Raw genomic sequence first — 24987 nt, 5'->3', positions numbered from 1 at the left:
AAGAATGAATAAAATCAACTTTTATCTTAACATCTCTTACCATATGGCAAAAAATATATATTATTTATTCAAAAATAACAAGATGGCAAAATTCATAAAATGTGGGGGACAAAACAATTTGATAATTTTGTACTTTTATTTTTGCAGGAGTTGCAAAATGAAAAGAAAATGGAATAAAATGTGATACACTCAAAAATTGTAAACCTGGGCCTACCAAAATATTTCCACATAGTAGATGCTCAACAAACATTTGCTGAATGATTGAAATATCTTCCGAATGAAAAAATATGGTGATTCAACAGTGAGCCAAGTAACTTACCAATAAATGAATAAAGTTATTTACAGTTATGATGGTAATCACTTCTTTTCCTCATTCACATTAAACACAAAGTATTGAAAAGAAAACGTTTACATAGCACCTTGAGTTTCATCATGGAATCTTGACATAACTTGTCTCCCCGAGCTGCGGAAACTTCATCAATCCCAATCAATTTGGCTTTGTACCGGACCCCTTCACCTTTAAACCTCTTTATCAAAGTGGCTTCACTGCGATCCTGACCTAAAAAGAGAAAAAGCAGATTCAAATATGCAGCTGTGCAGACCCCAGTGGCTTTGAGTATCCACAATTCCAAGATCCGCTGTCTGGTTTCATCTACATTCCCGGAAAGTCAAATCACTGGACTCAGGAGAAAAGAATAGCAGTATTCCTAAATGCAAATTCTGACTCCATCCATTTAAGTCCTGAGACAAATTACTTCTCCTTTCTGAGACTCAGTTTTCTCAGGTAGGGAAAAATAAGTTAAAAATAACCACCCCAACAAGGTATTATGATAAATAAATCAGATAATATGTGTGAAGCATCTAATTCAGGGTTTGATAAGCAAGAGATATTCAACAAATGATCATAATCACCCACTAAGAGTTCATGTCCGAAATTGTTGTTAGAATAATATTAGCACCGAGTCTCTGGCATTGCCAACATTCATAATAGCTTGGCCAGGGTCCAAGACCCTCTTCCCACCCAATTCCATGAGCTGTTTCACAGTGAAACTCCAGAGTAATTACCTGAGGACAATTATCAAAAAATGGTTTTATGACATCTTTTCTGGTAAGTCATGTGTTCAGGAAAATGGGCTTCCACGCTATGTGCTGTTGTGTGTCTGCACCTTCCAACAGGCTCTCTCAATAATTATTAAGATAATATTTTGCTAAGACACATCAACCAGGAGCTCAAGCATATCTACATGAAGTGAGGACAATAAAGTTAACTCTGAACTGAGCAAGCGCTTCATGCCAGATGTTCTCTAAACTTTATCCCCACTCTTCACAACAAGCAAACCATTTCCATTTTCCAGATGATGAAGCCGAAGGTCACAGAGTTTAGGTAGCTTGCCCAAGTAAACATAGTCCAAAATAAGATGAATACATAGGAATTCAAACCCATCATTAACCTCATCATACTTTGACTAGTCAGAGGTCTGGACATTGTACAGTTGGTTCTTAAAACCTGGAGTGTCCTGTCTGTCTGTTATTCATCTCCCATAATATCCTTAACTTCAACTCTTGATTTCTCCTTCATCATGCTTACTTCATCTGTCAGAAACACAGAGCTGAGGACATTAGAGATAATTCAGCCTGTTTCCCTCTATCTACAGACGTGCAAACTAAGGCCTTTCTATATTGTGGGGTTGACAATTATCAGAAGACATGCTTAAAATAGAAAACAACAACAGCAATCACTAACCATCATATAGTACTTTTCTATTGACAAAACACAACTTTCATTTCATTCATTTATTCATTCATCCCTTACCGAGCATCTCCTCTGTACCGGTGCTGTTATTCACTGGCAACAGATGAATGAGACAACATCTGTACCCTTAGAAGCTTAAGTTTTTGGTGACTGCAAATACAAATGTATTTGCATTACGCTAAGTATGTAAGAAGGTTCAAGCTCTAGAATCAGACATCCTTGTTTGGAATCATAGGTCCCTCTCGTAAGTCAACTGAACTGTCTGAGCCTCAGTTTTTTAATGTGTTGGATGACAATAAAGTATCTACCTTACAGCATTAGCATGAGCAGTAACTTCAGTGAGATAGTATGTGTGAAGTATGTATTTACGTGGTAACTTTTCTACAAATGGTAGCTGTCCCACTGTTTTTCTTTTTTTTATTTTGAAACAGTGTCTCACTTCATCACCCAGGCTGGAGCACAGTGGCGCAATCATAGCTCACTGCAGCCACGACCTCCCAGGCTCAGGCAAGTCTCCTACTTCAGCCTCCCAAGTAGCTGGGACAACAGGCACACACAGTCATACTTGGCTATATTTTTGTAGAGATGGGGTTTTGCCATGTTGCCCAGTCTCGGACTTTCAGACTCAACCAATCCACAACCTTAGCCTCCCCAAGTGCTGGGATTACAGGCGTGAGTATCACCACTATTATAAGCCCAGTAAAAGAAGCAAGTAGAAGACACAATCCTGGGAGGGTGGGAGGCAGAGAGAAGGAATGTCTGTCCAGCCACAGGTCTGGACCTGTGGTCCTGACCCCCAGTTTTCTTTTTGTTTTTTCCATAACACCCCTGCTGACTCCTCGTATATTAAAGCCTTTGAGTAATATTCCATAAAGCAAATATAACACAGGGATGATTAGTCAGAAACTATGATCCATATAACACTTAAGCCTCGGCATTCTGTAAGAGCAAATGTCAGAGACTGGAGCTAAGAACACAGGGACATTTGCCATAATACACCTTATATCATAGCTAAACATCCTCCTCTTCAACATATGACACTATTTCAGTCCATAATAACATCTCTTTCACCACTGAGACTTCCCCAAACTTTAATTATAATCACAATACCAGGTAGCATTCATCACAAAGCATATTATATGCATCAACTTGTTAATTACAGAAAATAATTGTAGAGGTAGGTATGATTATTCAGGTTTCATAGATGATGCTCTAAACTGAAAGTGTTAGAGGCCATGTAACTTGTCCAAACTTACTGAGTAGAACCTGAACTTAGATTTGTCTCATGTCAAAACCCACGTTTGTGGTTTGCTTGTGTTCTGTGTTTTCAAGCCTGTTCGCCTAACCACCATGATCAATTGCTTCTTTTCTACGCAACTTTCTTATAAAGCCCCATCTTCATCTTGACCAAAACTCACCTGGCCCAAATCTGATGGTACTCAATATATTGGCAGCATTAAAACTCCATGGAAGGATGGAGAGACAGCTTGAAAATGGAACAGATTCCAGCCATCAGTCATCTCTAAAAAACTGTCTATGAGTCAGATACAAAGAAGCCTTAAGAAACATTTGTCAGGGCACAGAACTCTGCCGAGAAAGAAGATTCATAAGAGAAGGCAGAGCCATAGCAGGTGAACAAGGGCAGAGATTAATAAGAAAATATTAGGCCATTTAGAGGAAAGTAGGGAGCCCAATTTAGATTAGGACCTTGGGCCAAGCTAATTTGTATGAAGGGCACTTATGCAGTAGATAATCCAGTTTCTCATTAAATGCTTCACCATTAAAAGGGTAATTTTTCATGAGTACATCTTGAGCAAGGTCTCAGTTATATTAGTTAAGAAATAAATAACAGATATCAGAGCCATAAGGCTTTAATTCTATCTGAGGCAATACAATATAAAGGTGTTGGGAATAGGATCAGTCTTCATGCATTTTAGGTCACCATGAAAACACCACTGACCCTCTGCTTCAAGATGGACAAGAGAAAGACCACACGTTTAAGGAAAATCACCCATATGGTCACTGTTATTGAGTTTTTAGTACAGTTACTGTGCCAAGGGTTTCACATGCAATTTCTCATTTAATCTTCACATTTGCTCTTGAGTTAGGCTCCATAATGAGTCCTCTTTTCAGAAGACAACACAAACACCCAAAGTCCACAGCATAACTTGAATGTTTAAATAACAGCTATATTGAGATACAACTCACATACTGTACAATTCACCATTTTAAAGTATACAACCCAGTGGGTTTAGTATAGTCACAGAATTGTATAACCATCACCACTATCTAATTTTAGAACATTTTTGTCATCCCAAAAAGAAGTCCTGTACCCATTAGCTGTCACTCCCTATCTTCCCATTCCCTCTGGTGCTAAGCAACCACTAATCTCCTCCCGTCTTTATACATTTGCCTATTCTAGACATTTATATAATTGTTATCTTATAATATACAATTTTTTGGGTTTGGCTTCTTTTACTTAGCAGCATGTTCTCAAGGTTCATCCATGTTATAGCATGTATCAGTAATGCTTTTTTTTTGCTGAATATTACTCTATTGTGTGGTTATACCACATTAGCTCATAGATCTTTGGGTTGTTTCCATTCTTTAGCTATTATGAATAATGCTGCTATGAACATTTGTGTACAAGTTTTTGTGTGGCTGTATATATTCAATTCTCTTAAAATTATTCCAAAGAAAGGAATTGTCGCGTCATATGGTAACTCTATATTTAACTTTTTGGAGAACTGTCAAATTGTTTTTCCAAAGTGTCTGCACCATTTTACAACCCTCCTAGCAAAATATAAGGTTCCAGTTTCTTTACCAGATGTTCTTCCCAACATCTGTTATTGTCTGTCTCTTTTACTTTAGCCATCCTAGTAGGTGTTAAGTGATATTTCATTGCAGCTTTGACTTGCATTTCCCTAAGGAGTAATGATGTTGAGCATCTTTTCATGTGCTTATTGTTCATTTGCACATCTTCTTTGGAGAAATATCTATTCAAATCCCAGAGCCTCAGTTTGAACCCAGGTCTTGTGTAAAATTTCATGGTCTTAACCATGAACCATAGGAACCATAGGAATCACTATGGGGCTTCCTATGACCTACCTCTGTGTTCTGCTACAGAATTTAACCTCATTTATTCGTGTCACAGCTACTTGAGTAGATGTCTTTTGGATAAACTGGCAGACGTCTTACTCTTAAAGACAAGTAGTTCACAAGTACACATGCCCTTCTTATGCCTTATATCATTTAATCTTCCAAGGTTACTGAAAACCACCATTTTTATTATTTTACGGATGAAGAAACTGGAGCCCAAGAGGTAACTAAAGTTACTTCTCATCCTGTCCTACTCCAAGGCTTGAGTTCTCCCACTGAGAGACAATAGGCCTTGATGGTCTAGAACATGAGCTCTGGATTCAGAGGACCTGAGTTCAAGTCCCAGCTCTCTGACCTACCTCCTTAGTTGTATAATCGTTGCTAAGTTCCTTTACATGTCTGTCACAGTGTCCTAACCAGTTAATGGGTGCTCCCAGTATTAAAGAAATGACAAATAGCATACAAGACAGTGAGTGACTGGCAAACAGTAAGAGCTGAATCAACATTGGTCATTGCTATCTGGGTGATCATACTTTCAGTTTGTCTGCGACAGTCCCAGAAACTTTTGTACTGACACTGTTGTTACTAGCATCCCTCATTACTCTCTAAAGTATTCCAGTTTGGTTAAGAGACTGTGTGGTTACCCTAATTAATTATATGATCATCATTTGTATACTGTCCTGCCTCAGTGTTCTTCATGCTAGGCACTGTGCTAGCTTCCAGTGGTACACGGGTGAGCAAAAAGTGTCCTTTCTCCTGCCCAGAGGAAGCCACATTTCAAAAAGCGTCATATACAATTTCTCCACCCCTTAGCACTATATGACACTCACAGCTCTGGTCATATTTTGCTAAGCAATGTGTTTTCCTAAGGGGTGGAGAAACTGTATTTGGTAGGGAGATGATTAGGAAGAGCTACAGAGGAGAGATGGCATTTGAGTAAAGCCTTGTAAAATAGGAGGGTTTCAAGAGGTAGGGAAGAAGGTGAGAAGCTTTCCAGATAAACAAAATGTACAAGGATATTTGGAGAACAGTGAGTAGTTGGCTTAGACTGTTTAGCAATCCTAATTATCTTCTGGAATCACCTTGGGAATTTTTTAAAAACACCATCCCAGAGCCCATAGTTGTGGAGTGCACCTGCAATCCCAGCACTTTGAGAGGCCAAGGAGGGAAGATTGCTTGAGCCCAGCAGTTTGAAACCAGCCTGGGCAGCGTAAGAAAACCCTGTCTCAAAAGAAATTAAAAAAACCCTGGCACCTTACAGATTTTGATTAGATGGGTCTGGGGTGAGCCAGGGCCAGTTAATGTGCTTGCAAAGCACAGTACTAGAGGGCATGGCTAGAGCGAGGCACTCAAAGGGCAGACAAATCATGAAGCATCTTGGAAGCCAAGTTAAAGCCTTTGAACATTGTTCTTAGACCACAGGAGCTATTAATGACCCAGGTTTGTTGTGAGGATTAGATTAAAAAGAACATTATAGCAACATGTTGGGGAAGTATAAGGCTGTAATTAATTGAGTCATTCATTCCTTTATTTATATTTATTGAGTGTCTACTATATACGTGTTCTAAGGTCCTCCAGATGCTGCAGGGAACAAAACATATAAATATCCCTGTACTCAGGGAACTTATATCCTAGTGGGAAGTCAATGGAGTTTTGCTGTAATTTTCTAAGTTTAGTGTAATGAAGAATCCCCTGTAAAAACCACAACAGCAACAACAGGTTCCTAAATCCCTTCCAGTGAGATTCTGCACCAGTCAGAGGGACCAAGCAGATGGAGTTGATTCAGAGTAATTCTCAAAGATCACTAGAGAACAGCAATGTAGAGAATCCCTTGTAAGATGATATTTCTCAGACTGGGGTCCTCAGAACAAAACTTTCCAAAGTTTCAATTTGGGGTTTTCAAATAGATAACAATCTTTTAAATATTTTACCAGTTGTGAAGAAAAAAAAGTTGTTAGTAATAATATATTTCAAAGATACTTTCATAGACTTCAACTCTGGTTTCTTAAAAACCTGAAAATTTCTTTTCTAATGTTTAATTTTTTTTTTTTTTTTTTTTTTTTGAGACAGAGTCTCTCTCTGTCGCCCAGGCTGGAGTGCAGTAGCTCGATCTCTGCTCACTGCAACCTCCACCTCCCAGGTTCAAGCGATTCTCCCGCCTCAGCCTCCTGGGTAGCTGGGGTTACAGGTGCCCGCCACCATGCCCGGCTGATTTTTGTATTTTTGGTAGAGATGAGGTTTCACCATGTTGGCCAGGCTGGTCTCGAACTCCTGACCTCAAGTGATCTGCCTGCCTCGGCCTCCCAAAGTGCTGGCATTACAGGCATAAGCCACCATGCCGGATGTCTTTTCTAATCTTTAAAAGGGATCTCCTTAAGTGTGAGAAATACTACTTGGTATCATTTGTGGCTGTCTGGGTGAGCATGCCTCTGGCAGGTCAGGAGTGCCAGTGCGGTAGGGGAGGGTGCACCACCTCCTTAACACTTTCCTACTTGGCTCAGAGGAAAGCAATCCTGTACTGAATGGTTTGAAGATTTCTGCTCTGATACACCTGCTTCACTTGGTTCCATAAACAAACTAATTGCCAACAACTAATAGGGAATGCTTTATCTGGGATCTCAATCCAAGGCTCTTCAAGTAATCCGAGAATTGAATTTTCAATGTAGCACTGATTTGAATTCCAAAGGAGGAAGATATAGGGGTTACGCAGCATCATAGAGTTGCCTGGAAACCAAGCCCCCTGAAAGAAAAGCAGTAACTGCTGGAAAGAAAGAAGGAAAGAGGCCTGGATTCAGATGTTATCTCTGTTACTGTACCTTCACCTATGTGATGTCACTTGCCCTTGAGGTTCAATCTCCCCAGGTGCTCAATGAATGTTCATAGGGAAAAGATGGTTTCAAAAGTGTCTCCAAGTGATAATTGTATACGATGATATTTATGAATAGTTAATATATTTATAACTAATTTATTTATAACTAATATGTATAACTGTATGATGTACGTTGGATATATCAGTTTATTGTTATAGCAACATTATGTGGTGGTTGTCCACATATGTTAAATCTAGGAACAGAACTGAGTTGGTAAGTGCTAAAGCTAGGATTCGAACCCAGGTCTTCATAAATCCACAGAACTTAGGTCTCCAGTTTTACAATCACATACCACTATTAGTAAAACATTTTTGAGCACGTGACTCTAAGATAGATATATTTCTGTATAAATTACATACATGTACTACTGATAATCTATATATTATTATTATCATTACTATTTTGAGGCAGAATCTCACTCTGTCATCCGGGCTGACGTGCAGTGGTATGATCTTAGCTCACTGCAATCTCTGCCTCCCGAGTTCGAGCGATTCTCGTGCCTCAGCCACCCGAATCACTGGGATTACAGGTGTACGCCACCACACCTGGCTAATTTTTGTATTTTTAGTGGAGATGGTGTTTCACCATGTTGGCCAGGCTGGTCTCGAACTCTTGGCTTCAAGTGATCTGCCTGCCTTGGCCTCCCTGAGTGCTGGGATTATAGGCATGAGCCACCGCACCCAGCCCCATATAGTATTATTAAAGCTTACTTTTTCTTAGAACTTTCTGGATTAAAATCAAACATAAATAGACATCTTATATTTTTCTCAGGTACCAGCAGATTATCTTGCATAACCTGGGGAGTACCTGTATCTCACAATGATTTTTTGCAGATCTCTCTGAATGAGACATAACAACTTGAAAAATCCTCAGGGAGTCACAGCAAACTAACAATCATAATGAGACATTCTTAGACATTTCTAAGACATTCTTAGAAAAGAATCATCAATTTTGGTTCTTTTATTTTAATTTTTCTGGTTACATAGTAGGTATATGTATGGGTTTTGTTTGTTTGTTTGTTTGTTTGTTTTTGAGAAGGAGTCTTGCTCTGTCACTCAGGCTGGAGGGCAGTGGCGCAATCTCGGCTCACTGCAAACTCCACCTCCCAGGTTCACGCCATTCTCTTGCCTCAGCCTCCTCAGTAGCTGGGATTACAGGCGACCGCCACCACACCTGGCTAATTTTTTTGTATTTTTTAGTAGAGATGGAGTTTCACCGTGTTAGCCAGGATGGTCTCGATCTCCTGACCTCGTGATCCACCTGCCTCGGCCTTCCAAAGTGTTGGGATTACAGGCATGAGCCATCACCCCTGGCTGGTGTATGTATTTATGGGGTACACAACATGTTTTGATACAAACATGCAATGCATACTAATCACATCATGGAGAATGGAGTATCTATCCTCTCAAGCATTTATCCTTTGTGTTACAAACAATCCAATTATGCTCTTTCAGTTATATTAAAATGTATGATTACATTATTATTGGCTATAGTCACCTTGTTGTGCTATCAAATAGTAGATCTTATTCTATTTTTTGTACCATTAACCATCCCCACTGCAGCCCCCCACTACCCTTCCCAGCCTCTAGTAACTATCCTTCTACTCTCCAGCTCTATGAATTCAATTGTTTTGATTTTTAGATCCCACAAATAAGTAAGGACATGCAATGTTTGTCTTTCTGTGCCTGGCTTATTTCACTTAACCTAATGATCTCCAGTTCCATCCATGTCGTTGCAAATGACAAGAGTCTCATCCTTTTTTATGACAGAATAGTACTCCATTATGTAAATGTAACATTTTCTTTATCCATTCATCTGTTGATGGACAACAAATAAGGTTGCTCACAAATCTTAGTTATTGTCAACAGTGCTGCAACAAACATGAGAGTGCAGATATCTCTTTGATATACTGATTTCCTTTCTTTTGGGTATATACCCAGCAGTGGGATTGCTAGATCATATGGTAGCTCTATTTCTAGTTTTTGAGGAACTTCCAAACTGTTCTCCATAGTGGTTGTACTAATTTATATTCTCACCAATAGTGTACAAGGGTTTCCTTTTCTCCACATCTTTGTCAACATTTGTTATTGCCGTCTTTTGGATAGAAGCTATTTTAACTGGGGTGAGATGATATCTCATTGTAGTTTTGATTTGCATTTCTCTGATGATCAATGACATTGAGCACCTTTTCATATGCCTGTTTGCCATTTGAACGTCCTCTTTTGAGAAATGTCTATTCAAATCTTTGTCCAATTTTTGATCAGCTTACTAGATTTTTTCCTATGGAGTTGTTTGAGCTCCTTATATTTAATCCCTTTTCAGGGCGGTAGTTTGCAAATATTTTATCTCATTCTGTGGGTTATGTCTTTACTTTCCTGTGCTGTGCAGAAGCTTTTTAGCTTGATGTGATCCCATTTGTCCATGGAAATTTTGCTTTCCATGTGCTTGTGGGTTATTGCCGAAGAAATTTTTGCCCAGACCCATGTCCTGGAGATTTTCTCCAATGTTCTCTTGAAGAAGTTTAATAGACTGAGTTCTTATATTTAAGTCTTTACCCATTTTGATTTGATCTGTGTATATGGCAAGAGAAACGGTCTACTTTCATTCTTCTGCATATGGATATCCAATTTTCCCAGCACCATTTATTAGAGAGACTTTTTTTTCCCAAGTGTATATTCTTGGTAACTTTGTTGAAAATGAGTTCACTGTAGGTGTGTTCATTTGTTTCTGGGTGCCCTATTCTGTTCCATTGGTCTATGTGTCTATTTTTAGGCCAGTGCCATGCTGTTTTGGTTACTATAGCTCTATAGTATAATTTGAAGTCAGGTAATGTGATTCTTCCAGTTTTGTTTTTGTTTTTGTTTTTTTTTTCTGCTTAGGATGGCTTTAGATAGTCTGAGTTTTTTGTGGTTCCATATAAATTTTAGGATTTTTTTTTCTATTTCTATGAGGAATGTTATTGGTATTTTGATAAGGATCGTATTGAATCTGGAGACTGTTTTGGGTAGTATGGACATTTTAATAATATTGATTCTTCCAACCGATGAACATGGAATATTTTTCCATTTTTAGTGTCCTCTTCAATTTCTTTCATCAGTGTTTTACAGTTTTCAATACAGAGATCTTTCTTTTTTTTGTTTTGTTTTGGTTAATTCCTAGGTATTTCATTTTATTAGATTACCTTTATTTCTTTTTCAGATTGTTCACTATTGGCATATAGAAATGCTACTGATTTTTGCACGTTGATTTTGTATCCTGCAACTTTACTGGTTTATCAGTTCTAATAGTTTTTTTGTGGAGTTATTAGGTTTTTCCAAATATAAGATCATATCATCTGCAAACAATGATAATTTGACTTCTTCCATCCCAATTTGGATGCCCTAAGAATCACCCATTTTGAATTTCATAATGGATCATGGGGAACCCTGTAGGCTGCTGTCTTTAATGTGTAGCAGGGCTGGGGTACACATATATATCACTTAAAGAGTCTGGAGGCTTCCAGGAGTCACAGTAGATGTGCCTCTGCTTTCACCCTCTAATCCATGCCCCACACTGCTTCCAAAAAGATCCACACCAAGTGTCATCTCATCATGCACTATCTGACCAAAAATGAAAAATGTTATCCCCTTCCACCCAGCTGCCACAGGCTCTCCTCCCTCTTATTCTCTCACCTCATTTGTGCCCTCTTGCCCCCACCCTTAACTCCAGCCTTATGGGCTAGGCACCTCCATGCCCTTTGCCCTTGCTAGTTCCTCTTCTCCAACTGTCTCCTCTACACTTGAACTCTATAAAGGTAGGAACTGAAATTCATTTGACTGTGTCCTCTGAGCCTAGCATGATGCCAGAACAGAGCAGACCTGCGGTGTCCAGATCTGCTGAATTACTGAAAAAATGATTTAATTAATTTATTTATGCTAAAGTGGGTAGTGGACTCCAGGAGTCAGGACCACTTGGGGGAGGCATCTAAAGGGTTATTAAAAACCCCTCCCATACAGATCTTATTTTATACAGTCCATAAATGTGATTCATTTAGTCCTCAAGGAATAAAATTCCTAATGGGATAAAATAAACATCACACTCATAGTCATTTTAATATTGGCTTTGCTTTATGCCATTAGAGAAGAGCATTTCTCAACCTCATCACAACCTGATCATCTCCTAACCGGGGGAATGGCTCTCCTCTGAATTTAAATCCAGCCGATTCTTCTGGGCACAGAGTAAATTCCCCATTTTCCACAGACCTCAAAGATTCTGTCAGGAAGTACACTAAGTAACTGTCTCAAAGCAGAAGCAGCAGAAGGCACTGCCAATGTTGAGGTCCCAGAATGGGAGTCACCTTGCAGAAGCTTCAACAAAATCAAATGCCTCTGTCAGGAGTCAGGATCCGAAGGAGGAAGGCAATTAGCATTTTTTATGACACTGAAGCAGAGCCCACAGAGTCCACTGGAGTCATAAATGGCCTCCCACTCCAGGATGCGCTCTAAAGACCATTAATGGCCAAATAAAAGTTATTTCACATCCAAGACATTCTCTTATCTCTCCCACTCATCATAGATTATAATAAGCACAGCCAAGATAAGTATTTTTTTTTCCTAATGTGGTCATTCTGGCTGTGAATTCTTTTAACTTTTGACAGTTACAATATTTCCCTGTCTTGGAGGGGTCAACTCCAACATATTTCATATATCAAGCTGAGTATTCACTTCTGTGCATTAGATACTTAAACATCTAAGGAGATGTCTTATCAGCGTAGACCACTATAATAAAATACCATAGACTGCATGGCTTAAACAACAGACATTTATTTCTCATGGTTCTGGAGGCTGAGCAGTCCAAGATCAAGTGCTGGAAGATTTGGTTGTTGGTGAGGGCTCCCTTCCTGGCTTGCAGATTGCCACTGTCTCACTGTGTGCTCACAAGACCTCTTTTGGTGCATGCACTGAGAAAGAGAGAGAGAGAGAGAGAGAGAGAGAGAGAAAGCCCTGGCCTCCTTTCCTCTTCTTACAAAGCCACTAATCCCATCATGAATACTCTACTTTCATGACGTCATCTAAAGCTAATTATCTCCCAAAGACCCCACCTGCAAATATTATTACATTGGGAGTTAGGGCTTCAACATATTAATATTGGGGAGACACAAACATACAATCCATAATGGGGGCTAGAATTAGGAAGGAGATGTGAAAAGCTGAATGCTACCTGAAAAATGAGCATGCCTGTCCCATTCTCATAAATTGTTTTATTTAAACTTCACAACAACCTTGGAAGAAAGAACTGCAACACATTCAGAGAAGGAGGAAACGGAGGCACAGGGAAATGAAGTCATTGGTGCGAGGCCACACTGCTAAGGAGGGCTTGGCTGCCTAATCCTTTGAGGTCGGAAGGCATCACATTTAAATCACGGTATGCTACTTCCTGTGTATAAGGAAGTTAAAGTTTCTGAGTGTCAGGCTCTTCATATGCAAGACATTGTGGTTATCTGTATTCCTCTCTAGAATAGTTACTAGGACCATAGGAATAATATATGTTATGCTCTTAGCACACTGCCTGGCACATGGAAGTCATTCAGTAAATATTTACTGCCTTCTTTCTCCCCAAGTAATATATTTTACATTAAGCATCAGTGGCCCAAAGCTAACCATAGCAAAGTTGTAGTGCATTGGAAGGAATGGTCCCAGCTGTTTGGGATTTTTTTTGTTGTTGTTGCCTGGGAATAAGGGTGCAATTAAGAACAGGATGTTCTTTCCCGAAGGCAATAGGGAGATCACCTTGTAAATTATTAACACAGAGAGATTCTCCCTCCTTCTGCATATCTATCTGAATCAGAGGCTATCCATCCTGATGATAAGAAAATTTCGAAAGGCTGTTTTATTTTCCCCCTTGGCTGTCAAACATCATTCTGTCCATTGCTGAAAGAGCCCTATTGTCTGTTAGGCTATCCAATTTAAGAACAGATTGTGGGGGAATTTCAGGGCCCAGCAGACAGATAACTTATTTTACTCTAAATTCTATCTTGCAATTATCCAGGTGTTGATTTGCAATGGACAAATAATTATGTATGCTGGCTGTGTAGGAGAGAATGCTGATTTTATGTAATTAACTAGCTGGGTAGTGAGCAGAACAAGAGGAAAAACACACTTAGGGGGCTGTTAAAATGTGTTTTTATGAACATGGTTGCTGTCATTATTGCTAAAAGGTAAACTAATTAAAGAGCTAAAATAATATTCAACCTATGACTCATGCACACATTTTCTTTAAAAATGTTCTCTGGTACTTCTGGAAAGTGCCTTGCATAAAAGGCATCTGGAATCAATTTTCACGTTTCTGTAGAAAGTGAAGTGCTATGGTACCAGGCAGAGATTCTCATCTGAGAGCCTGGAAATCTGAACTTTAAAGTTTGGCCAATGATTCTGAGGCAGAACCAGATCAGGAACCACTGAGTTATAAGACAGGACGCTTGTGGGACCTCACATGCATAACCCAATTCTTCTGCTCCGATAGTTGGTCCTTTTTGCATTTCTCTGGCAAAGGTCTACTAGTATTTATTTCAGGTTTTTTTTTCTTCCTCTGGGTCTTTTATTGTATTTGAAAAATATATTTTAAGACTGTAGGACATTATTAATAAATTCTTAATAACAAAAGAAAATGATCATCAGCCACATCCTGTCTCTGCAAAAACCCTTAGACTATCTCCTAGCAGTGTCTCTTGAAGCACCATTTTCTAGTTTCTCTGAGGAAAAGACTAAAGAGATGATCATGCCAAATCAGTTAAGGGCATGCTTATATCCCTGGTGGTGGTTCCCACATGCAATGGCAAATTAAAGCAAGAAAAAGCCAGGCCCTACAATCTCCCCTTGGTAGACTGTAAGTTTATGAGGGCTAACATTTTCTTAAATTTGTTTTCTGTGTATCCCATACAATAAGAACAGTCATTGGCATACAGTGGGTACTTAATATTTGTTGAATAAATAAATATATATATATCAAAAGGGAAATTGCTGTTTCTGTACCCAGAGTTTCCAACGCCACCCTGCCACCCCCAACACACATATGCATAGTGTCTTAGAACGTTGGAAAACCAAGTTTAAATTTCAGTCACAGGGCCCAAAAGTCTCAGGTACTATTAATCAGGCTCAGCAGTTCTATGACTCCCAGCAATTTTTCCAGACAAATGAAAGCCAGAAATCATAGAAAAATGGCCAATAATATCTTCACGTACAAGGTAGAAGCAGCAAGACAAAAAAAAAAAAAAAAAAAAAAGGAAAAACCTCTTGGTTTTAAGACGGTAAAGACAGCTATAATCATCAGTTGCTGAGTCTTTCTGACGTCCTCCCATGAAGGCTTAAGGAGCGTAGCCTGTCCTGCTCATCTGGGCAAATCAAGGAGTGACTAGTCTGACTTTAAATCTGCAGCTTTATTTTTACACACGTGCTTACTGACAGCCTAAGGATGGCGTGACAGCATTTGCTTCTTAGATTTTCTTATCAGTGGGCTTGTGTCTTTTTCCTGGTGGCCAAGAAACAAAGCAGGTTTTTTAGTATGTGTTGCCATTAAGAGTAAAGTATTACACTAAGTATATAATAGTTTATTTCATGTTGATGCCACTCTGCAAGGCACAGAATAGGCTTTAAACAATACGTAAGTTCTTTTTCATTGTCCTTTTGTTCCTCACAGCCACCTAGCATGACATGCATTATTAATTCCTTCTTATAGTTGAGGAAATTGAGACTCCAGGAGATAAAGACTGGCCCAAGTTCACAGAGCTAGCAAAGGCAGGGGCAGGTGTGCTAAAAAAGAAAGGCATGTAAAGAAAAGAAGGCTGAAAGGAAGAGAATCCAAAGCTTGAGGATGGGTAAGAAATAGGACTGCATGAGACAGGGAAAGGCCAGATCTGAATCCACAGTCATGATATTTATTTGTGCTTCTGTCATTTGTAACCAAAGGGTCCTCTTTTGGTTGTGGTGCTGCACGGATGAAGGCAAGGCTGAATGATGCACATGAAATACAGCAGGAAAGCTGGATCTACAGTCAAAGGTGAAGAGGACGAGGGTAATGAATGAGAAAGGACAGATACCAGGAGAAACCTCCATTCTCATCTGGTGTTGCCATTCAGGATCTTCTTGGTCAAGAGCAAGTCACTTCATCTCACTACAATTGAGGAAATAATGCTTACCTTGCAGGATGATTGTCGGAACTGCCTGCAATCATATCCCTCCTCCTAGTAGCAGCATCCAATCAATAACTGGTTGATTAGATGGGGTTGGGTATAAACACCCAGGCCCCATGTCTCAGTTTGAGACAGTCCTGAACGAAAACTCCCATGGGATAGTGGGAGCAGGTGAGGCCTTTGCTGCAACTGCATCACGGTTCAACTCTTCCCTCTGCCAGAGCCTACCACCTTCACTCCTCCAGCGGTTCTGATTCAGAGGACATTCCTTTACTGGGAATTTGCTGTAGTATCCTACAGCAAATCTTTGTCTCAGTCACTGGTTTCCTAGGGACTCCACCAAAGACAGTACAAAATCAATGCATTTGGGGGAGAGTCTGAAAGAGTCTTGATATGGAGAGACAAGCCAGAAAGTTCGTGCAATAATCCAAGAATGATGGGAGTGGTGCTCAGAGGCAGCACCGAGTGCTCACATAATGTAAACTAATATTGATCAGATTCCAGGAGGCTAAGCCTAATCAAAAGAGAACAACCAGAGCTAAAACTTTCCTACCCAAGGCAACTCAAAGTCCCCCGGCTAAACTGTTGCGTGTTTGCCAGCCATCCTGGGCAGCTGGGCTGCACCTGTAAGACAGAGCAGGGTGATCACCCATCCAAAGGCAGCCTCACTACCACCAGAACCAGGAGGTGCAGGGAAATTTGCCTTTCTAAAGTTCACAACTTGCTTCCCTTTGGCTAATGCACATAATAACAGGTACCAGGCACTGACAAAGTCGTATTAGCTGATGAGGAGTGAATATGACCTTTTTTCCAAATAAAAAATAACAAATGTATTTTTAAAATTTTTGTATTTCAGTTCTTTTAAACAAGTGCTTTTTATTTTTTTAACTTTCTAATTACAAAGGGAAACATGTTCAAGACTTAACATTTGGAAAGTGTAGAAGAGAAAAAGGAGAGGAAAGCCACCCATAACACCACCCAGGTACATTTATGGTTGCATTCAAGTGTATACTCTTCCAAGCTTTTCCCTAAGTGCATACACATGCAAACACCCATTCTTCAAAAAAAAAAAAAAAAAAAAAAAAGTTCATACTGTAAATCTGTGTCTTGCTTTTTTCATCTGGCAGTGTAAATTATATATGTTTTCCCATATTGATATTTTTGTGACATGATTCTTATTGGCTGTGCAATAGCCCATCCTACAGATGTATCACAATTTATTTAAGCAGTCCCCTAAATTGGATAGTTAAGATGTTTCCAATGAAAACAGAATAAAGAAAACAATATTGAGGATTCTTCCTAAAGGCAGTGAAAAGATGCATTTTCCTGCGAGAATGCCTCCTTAGAGCCTTTCACGCTTATCAGAGTTGTTGCTTCATCATCTTCCCCTCCCTTCTTCTGCACCAGAAAAGTGTGGGCTCAAAATAGACAAATGTGTGAAAACAAATGCAAAATTTACCTCTCTGGTTGTCTTGCTATGGGAGAAGCACAGAAGGGCAAAGGAAGAGTGTTTGCATAATTTGGATTACAAAAGAATCCCCGTAAGCTCTGGACACATTGCCCGTGGAAGCCTGAGGGACCAATTGCAAAGAAGGAAGAAGCAGGAGAATTGGATTTACTCAGTGAGTCTGAGGTCATAGGCAGTGCAGAACCCCTAACTTAGAGCTCTCACCCAATGTGTGTTCACACTAGGCATTTGAAGGCTTGCTCTTGGACCTAGACAGAGGTTAATTAAACCACAAATGAACAAGAGTTTTATTTGCACGTGCAACCTGCAATTGGCCACAAACTTTCTTCTGTAGCAGCTAGAACTTCCATGGGGTCACCTCCATTAGAAAAAATCCAAGGGATTTAAGTGGGTGTCTCTGCCAGCAACTTGTTTGCGGAGTATTTTTTGTAAAGGAGATTATTTTGGTCTTGGTATATTCTGGTGTGAACAAGTCTTATGTTTTATCTTCCATCTGCCTTCTAAACAAGAGTGCTGTGTTATACTATTGACTGATTAAATTATTTCTTTAGAGTACAAAGAGGTATTTGTGATGAAGACAACAGAGAGGGCAAATCAATTATTTACTGAGAAGGCTGCAATATAAATTACATTTGATTAAACTCAGAGATAAATCTCAGTGATAGAGGGTTTAAGTAGAATGTGCTGGAAGAGACAGTGACTAAGTGCCCCCACCCGACAGTTGTTCCTAATGAATGCAAGGGCACAGGCCTGAGCCCTGACTCCCTGGATTTCTAACGTGGTCAGCCTAATATTCATTCATTCCACCAACATGTGCTGAATGCCCACTACGTGCCAAGCACTGGCCCAAGTCCCAGGGCACAGTCATGAACCAGAGGGAGGAAGCTCCCGCTCTCCTAGAGCTGCTGATCTGAGAGGGGGAAGGAAGATAATGAGGAAGTAAATAAATAATGAACAAGATCATTCCAGATAGGGATAAGTGTTATGAAGGGGATAAAACAGTCTGATGAAACAAGGAGTGACTGGGAAAGGGTGGGGAACAATTAATTTAGACAGGCTGGTCCATGAAGGCATTTCTGTAGAAATGACATTTGAAAGGAGATGTGAACAAGAAAAGGGCAGTCATGCCAGGAGGGAATGTGTTTGGCCTGTTTATAAAACAGAAAGGAGCTAGTATGATCACAGCAGAGCAAGCAAGGGGAAGGGGGTGAGAGGTGGAAGTCAGGAGGGAGGCAGGGCTCCCTCGTGTGCTGCTTTGTGAGGCAAGGTAAGGAGGGCAGGTTTGGTTCTGAGTGCAATGGAAAGCCACGCTGGTGGTGGGGGCGGCGGTACCTTATGCAGGGGCATGACTCACATTTTGTAAAGATTTTTCTGAATGCTCTGTGGAAAGGGGGAGAAGTAGAAGCAGGGGCTAATAATCCAGATGAGTGACGAGACAAGGATAACGGCACTAGATGAGAAATGGGCTGAATCAAAAAATATGCTGGAGGAAGAGCAGAAGCGGATTATTTTTAGATTGTGGAAGAGACAGGAAAAGGGAAGAACAAGTGTGACTCTGGGTTTTGGCTTCAGCACCTTAGTGGAAGGCAGGGTCACTTCCTAATACAAAGGCATCCCAGTCAGTGATGGAGGAAAAGCCAAGAAAACCTGGTGCCTTAATATTCCATTGAAGGCCTGTCAAATTCTGGTTGTGTGGAGAGTATGCAGGATTCAGAGCAGAGAGAGCAATTTCCAAATGCCTGCTCTGCCAGTTTGGGTCCAGTCTTGATTAAGTTTCAGTGCCTGGAACTGTAACCTTGGGCAGTCACATTCTCTGGGAACTTCATTTCCTCATTTATCATATGGAAGAGACAATATGAGGTTTGAGGTCTCAGAATGAAATGAGGACAAGGGAAAGTGCCTGGCCTGTCTGGTGGATAGACACTCCATAAATATGAGTTCCTTTCCTTTCAGTTTAAATTTAGTGCCAAATTTCAGATTGAACTATGTCAATGCTGAAGAACCATGGCTGCTGCTTCTTAGCACAGATATGACCATATAAAAGCACGACAGAATTTTGGGGATTTGTTTATTTCTCAACTGATTTATTATTTTTAAAATTGCTTCTATCTCACTGACTTCATGAGAGCTGGGACTTGTCTCATTCATCAAGAGTAGACACCTTTTGAGATACCCTCCAGATCTTGGTGATTGAACCACCAGCTGACCCTCCCATCCAGCAATAGAACCACAGTGACCATGTTTATACAGCATGACTTTACCTGGAGATGGTGACACCAATCCAAGCTGTGTTGATTAGGGACAGCCTTTTCCTGGGGAATTGGGTATTCAAGCAGAGAGAGGAGTCAGTCTCACCTACTGACCGGCATCGTAACATGTAAATGTAGAATTCTGAGTAGTCATCTTTTCCTGCCATTGGCCTGGCTAAGAGGAAGCCAATCTTATGAAAAGGCAAAGAGAAAGGATGTTCTGAAAGAAGAAGTGACCACAGAGAGAAAGCACTGTTGGGGCTCTTGCTGATTCCAAATTCCTGGGTCATCTTTGCAGAGGCTCTGCTCACTCATTCCCTTCCTTGGGTTCTGTGAGACACCTCTGGTTCCTTATAATATGCCCTCCTATTACAGTCAGGTCTTCTCAGGTTGATTTGTTACTTGCAACTGGAAAACTTTCACTAATACCAGACATGAGTTTCTGTATATCTGGTGGCAGGGAGACAGTTACTCTGTGCTTGCTGAAGGGAAGGGATGGAGACAGTCACACCACAGTTGGCTGCCCCAGGGACCTCTGGTTTACCCTAATTCTCCCTCCTTAGCTTTCCAACTGCAATACAGCCATAAAAAGAGAAAGTTTTGGTTGGATGATCTTTCCCCTTCTTTCATCCCCAGACCTCAAATTGCCGCATTTTGTAGTTCATTCCCCCACATGGCTTAGCATTTAATTAATTTAATATGTAACAGCCAATTATCTCCTAAACGAATTTTTTTGTCCCCTTTCTGCAAACAAAAGAAAAAATAGGTTTTTTTTTAATCAGATAACAAAAGCATGAATACCTACACAGCCTTGCTAATTTCAAAAAAGTACCTCCCTTCCAAAGAGCTCAATACGGTCTATAAACATGATCTTAATACTTCTTAAACCATGGCAGCAAATTGCCTGGAAGAAAAATGTGACAAATTTTGATAATGAGCAGTAATAGGATAAAACAATCAATAGAAAACAGAATTAAGTGTTAAATCCCATTTAGTTTAATTCAGTCAACATTTTGTGAGCATCTTTTATGTGACTGCCATTGTGCAAGGAACTAGGGCTGCCATTTATTAAACATCTATTGTGTTCCAGATACAGTGATAAACATTTTCACATACATTACTTTTCATTTAGCCTGAAGAAAAATTTCAACAGCCCTAAGAGGTAGTATGATCTTAATTTATGCAGAGGAGGAAATAGGCTTTTTGAGATCAAGAAACTTGCCCAGAGTTCACATAGCCAATAAGGAGATGTGATTCATCCAGAATTCACCCCAGCTATGTGTGTTTCCACATCTGTTTGCTTTCCACTCTACCTCTCTTTTCTCCCTGTGGAGATAAGTAAGATAAAATTTCCTCCTTTAAGAAGTCCCCAGTCTACTGGAAGAAACACAGGTTAAGATGAAATGTAAATGGAGGTGCAACCAATTTGCAAAGGAAGCACCGAGGAAGAGTTACACATTCTGATGGATGGGTCAGGGCTGGCTGCATGAATCAGGCAGCATTTCAGTGGAGGACTAAGGGATGCTAAGGACTCCAGAACAAATCTTTTAAAGGAATCCTAACAAATGGAAATAATCATTATTGCATATTTGCTCAGTAAGGTCCAAGTAGGTGGTAATAAACATCATAATGGAGAAGCAATTATGCTATATTTATGCCATTAATAGCCCTATGAGGTAGGTATTGTTATTTTTTTAATTTTGTGGATGAGGAATAAAAAAAGCTTACAGTAGACAGGTAACTTCTTCCATACCACACAACCTTCATTTGGCTGCCAATTAATTCAAATCCAGCTCTCCTTGACTCCAAATAATGTATTTTCCCTACTAGACCATGTCTTGCAAAGAATTGAAAAACAAAAAAGAAGAAAAGAGAGATACAAATTATAGGTGCAGTAAATTATAAGGCCTTTGTATAACCTCGAGGAATTTACAATCAAGTCAGGGTAGTAACACATGAACCTTTGAAAACTGAAACAAGTAATCAAGGTAGAAAAACAAGTTCAGAACAATAGAAGTCATGGCCCAGGTCAGCCCAGGAATAACTAGCACATATATTATACTGGGCAGTATCATAGGGGTTTGGAGAAAGAAAAGATGACTTTGAACCAGGGTTGTCTGAGAAAGTTTTGAGGGAGAGGTGGTATTGAAGTCAGGTCTCAAATAATACGCACAATTTATCTGAGTGTGAGGAGATGAGAGGACCATTCCCAACTAGGGTTAAAGGCAAATTCAAGGCCAGAAAAGCTGTTGTAAAAGACCTTACATCTAACTCTGCACAGTAGTGACTATGCCACATTATTGGGCACCCATCATAAGTCAGGAATAGTGCCCATGAGCAGAAAAGAAACTCAAAGAGAGGCATGAGTTGTCCAAGTCAGACAGCCAGGAAGAAGGGGAGCTGCTTTCAAATGTGCCTGTCTGACTCCAAAGTTCATAGTCTCTCCACCATGCTCCACCACCTGGGCAGTTCAGGCTCAGATTTTGGAGAAATTTGAGTGCCAGCTCAGATTTCTCCATTCATATTAAGTATGTCTTTGTTCAGGAACATTACATTATTACATAGTCATAACTGCATTACAGAGAAATTCACTCTGGTTGAAGTGAGGGAAATTGAGGCTGGGAATATAAGTCTCTCACCCACTCTTTTAGGAAAAGTTATCAATAAGAAGTGAAAAATATCAAGGCACCTTGATAGTCTACAAATTAAATAATCTGGTTCCATAATCATTACAAACGAGACAGCCACAGCAAGACCACTATGGAGGGTTGATGACATGGGATATGCTCTCAGGAAGGTAAAGTCATCAAGGAATTATTTACTCCAATAGTTCTTTCTTCCTTTTCACTCTTTAGTCTCTGCATGCAACTGGACACTTTACTGCCCCCTCCTTCTTAGAAGAGTCACCCCTTGTATGCTTCTATGACTATCTTGGTTCTCCCTCTTTCCTGACTCATCCTTTGCACACTGTTTCTTCTAGATCCTTAATGGAGCATTCTCTTGTGGTGTGTCCAGGGTCTTTCCTCACTTGACAATCTCACACTCTCTCAGATGCTGTCCAAGTCCACATATTTACCTCCAGCTCCTTTCCTGAGCTCTACATCCACCGTTTAATCTGCCTTCTAATGCTCACATCTGAATGTTTTACAACAGCCAGATTTAATCTGTCCAGAACTGAGATTACCAATTTCTCCTTTACCCAAACCAGTTTTTCCCACTCAAGGCTCAGTTCCACTGCCACCTCCCCTGTGTAGCCTTACCCTACCAAGTTAAAGTGTAGTCACAGTAATCTAATAACTCATTTGTGGCAACATTAGCCACAGCACTCAGCAAATTGTGCAGTGACTTGCCGGTCTGGTATACCTGTTGTAATTCTTAGCATTGTTAAATCTCCAGTGTCCAGCAAAATACCCAGCATAATGTAGGTAACATTTGTCCAGTGAATGAAGGTCACAGGCAGTCTACACTTTGTCCAGGGTAGAAACACTGGAGAGACTTTTGATTTCTTCTTTTCCTTAAAATCCCCCTAGCAGAGATTGTAAAAGTTGCAGATAATATTTCTAAAATGTCCTAACAGTCACCACACTCATATCTCCCCTAGATAATTATATGGTCTACTGGTCTACCTGTTTACAATTCCATCTTCCTCCAATCCATCTGATTGACAATGACAAGATTACTCTTCAGAGAGTGTATTCTTACGTCATTCCGTTATTCAAAATGGAATGTCAGTGGTTTCTCACTTCCCTTCAAACCCAATAAAATGAAAACTTCTGATCAATTTTTTAAAATATTTCATCACATAGTTATTGTACATCTACTAGTAAGCAACAGAGAGATGGAGGTGAACCCAGTAGATAAATTCCCTGCTCTTCTGGAGATCACAGTCTTTCCCATTGGAATGACACCTCATTTCTTTATCCTTACTCCCATTTTCCCCTGCAAATGCTTTTTGCTTCAGCCAAATGAAGCCCAAGTCCCAGAGCACATCCCATATGTCTTCACATCTGTGAATTTTTCTGTACCATTTCCTCTGTCAAGAACAAGAGCTCCCCTTATCCTGTCTGCCAGGTCACCTCTGTACCTGTCACCTTCTCATTCCCTGGTCTTGAGATTTTTTGGTTGTCTTGCCTCCCAGTTCACCCTTAAGTAATAAATGTAGTTCCTCCCCAAATGCAATTTTTCCCTTGATCTCTCTTTCACAATCTATCAATTCTCAGGCTTTACCAAATGCCCCTTTCTCTTTAGTTCATATTGAACAGTTTCTTAAGAAATAGAGACAAATCAGCTGGGTGAAGTGATTTACACCTGTAATCTCAGCACTTTGGGAGGCCAAGGCAAGAGGATCTTTTGAGGGCAGGAGTTTGAGACCAGCCTGGGCAACATAGCACAACTCTATCTCTACAAAAAATTTAAAAAATTAGCAAGGCATGGTGGCATGTGTCATAGTCCCAGCTACTTAGGAGGCTGAGGCAGGAGGATCACTTAGGTACAGAAGTTTGAGGCTGCAGTGAGCTATAATCATGCCACTGCACTCCAGCCTGGGCAACAGAGTGGGACCCTGCCTCAAATAAATAAATAAGTAAATAAACATTTAAAAATAATAGAATAAAGACAAATAATTAAACTGAAATAGAAACACAAACGTTACACCATAGAAATTGACATACAAAACAACTTTTTCTAAACACAACTAAAATCTTGTCACTGACTGAGTTGTCTGACAACCTTAACAGGTAGATGTATCCCTTAGGAAGTTATAGAGAAACCCACTCTTCAACAATCTCTTATTATTATCTTTACTCATATTTACAGAACACTTGCAAGGGCCAGGATTTGTGCTAAATATTTTGCAAGCATCACCTCATTTATTTCTCTCAGTGATCCCATAATGTAGTCACTATTATTATCTCTACTTTAGAGATGAGGAAACCAAGGCTTGAAGAGGTAAAGAGACTTGACCAAGGTTACACAGCCAACAGGAATTTATCTGACCCCAAGAAATGTCCTTTTTAACCATTAACAAGATACTGTTGACAAAGATTCTTTGCTTAGCCATGCTTTCATCAGGCTTCTGAAACTTCTCTTAGACCCTTCTGTGTACTTCCTCATAACTCCAATTGTAGCAAAAGAACCCTGCAAAAGTCAGTTTAGCCAGAACCCCCAATCCTCAATATCTGATCATCCTCAATAACTAATCAGGCTCCTTATCCTCCACCATCCCCAGGTGGTATCTGGCTTCCCTGGCCTGTCTTCAGCAAGAATCCTTTTAGGTGGTTAAGTCAGAGTCTCCTTTTCCCCTGATGTTTCCTCTTAGTAATTTTCTATTAACTGACCCCTACCCTGCTCCTTAGCCATAAATTCCTTCTTGCCCATGCTAT

At 40.0% G+C, this 24987-nt stretch overlaps 1 protein-coding gene across 17 annotated transcripts in view; it reads right to left on the bottom strand.

The window, feature by feature from the left end:
• The window catches only part of DAB1 (DAB adaptor protein 1), a 1249170-nt gene that overhangs the window by 152624 nt on the left and 1071559 nt on the right, over positions 1-24987 (bottom strand). For all 17 annotated transcript variants that reach the window (XM_055349811.2, XM_063698321.1, XM_063698323.1 and 14 more), the window contains one exon: positions 420-559. In XM_055349811.2, the coding sequence (XP_055205786.2) occupies positions 420-559 (140 nt within the window). The remainder of the gene's footprint in view (positions 1-419; positions 560-24987) is intronic.

This window comes from Gorilla gorilla, chromosome 1, assembly GCF_029281585.2.
Source record: "Gorilla gorilla gorilla isolate KB3781 chromosome 1, NHGRI_mGorGor1-v2.1_pri, whole genome shotgun sequence".
Classification (NCBI taxonomy): domain Eukaryota; kingdom Metazoa; phylum Chordata; class Mammalia; order Primates; family Hominidae; genus Gorilla; species Gorilla gorilla.
This window is presented reverse-complemented; position numbering and strand designations above follow the sequence as displayed.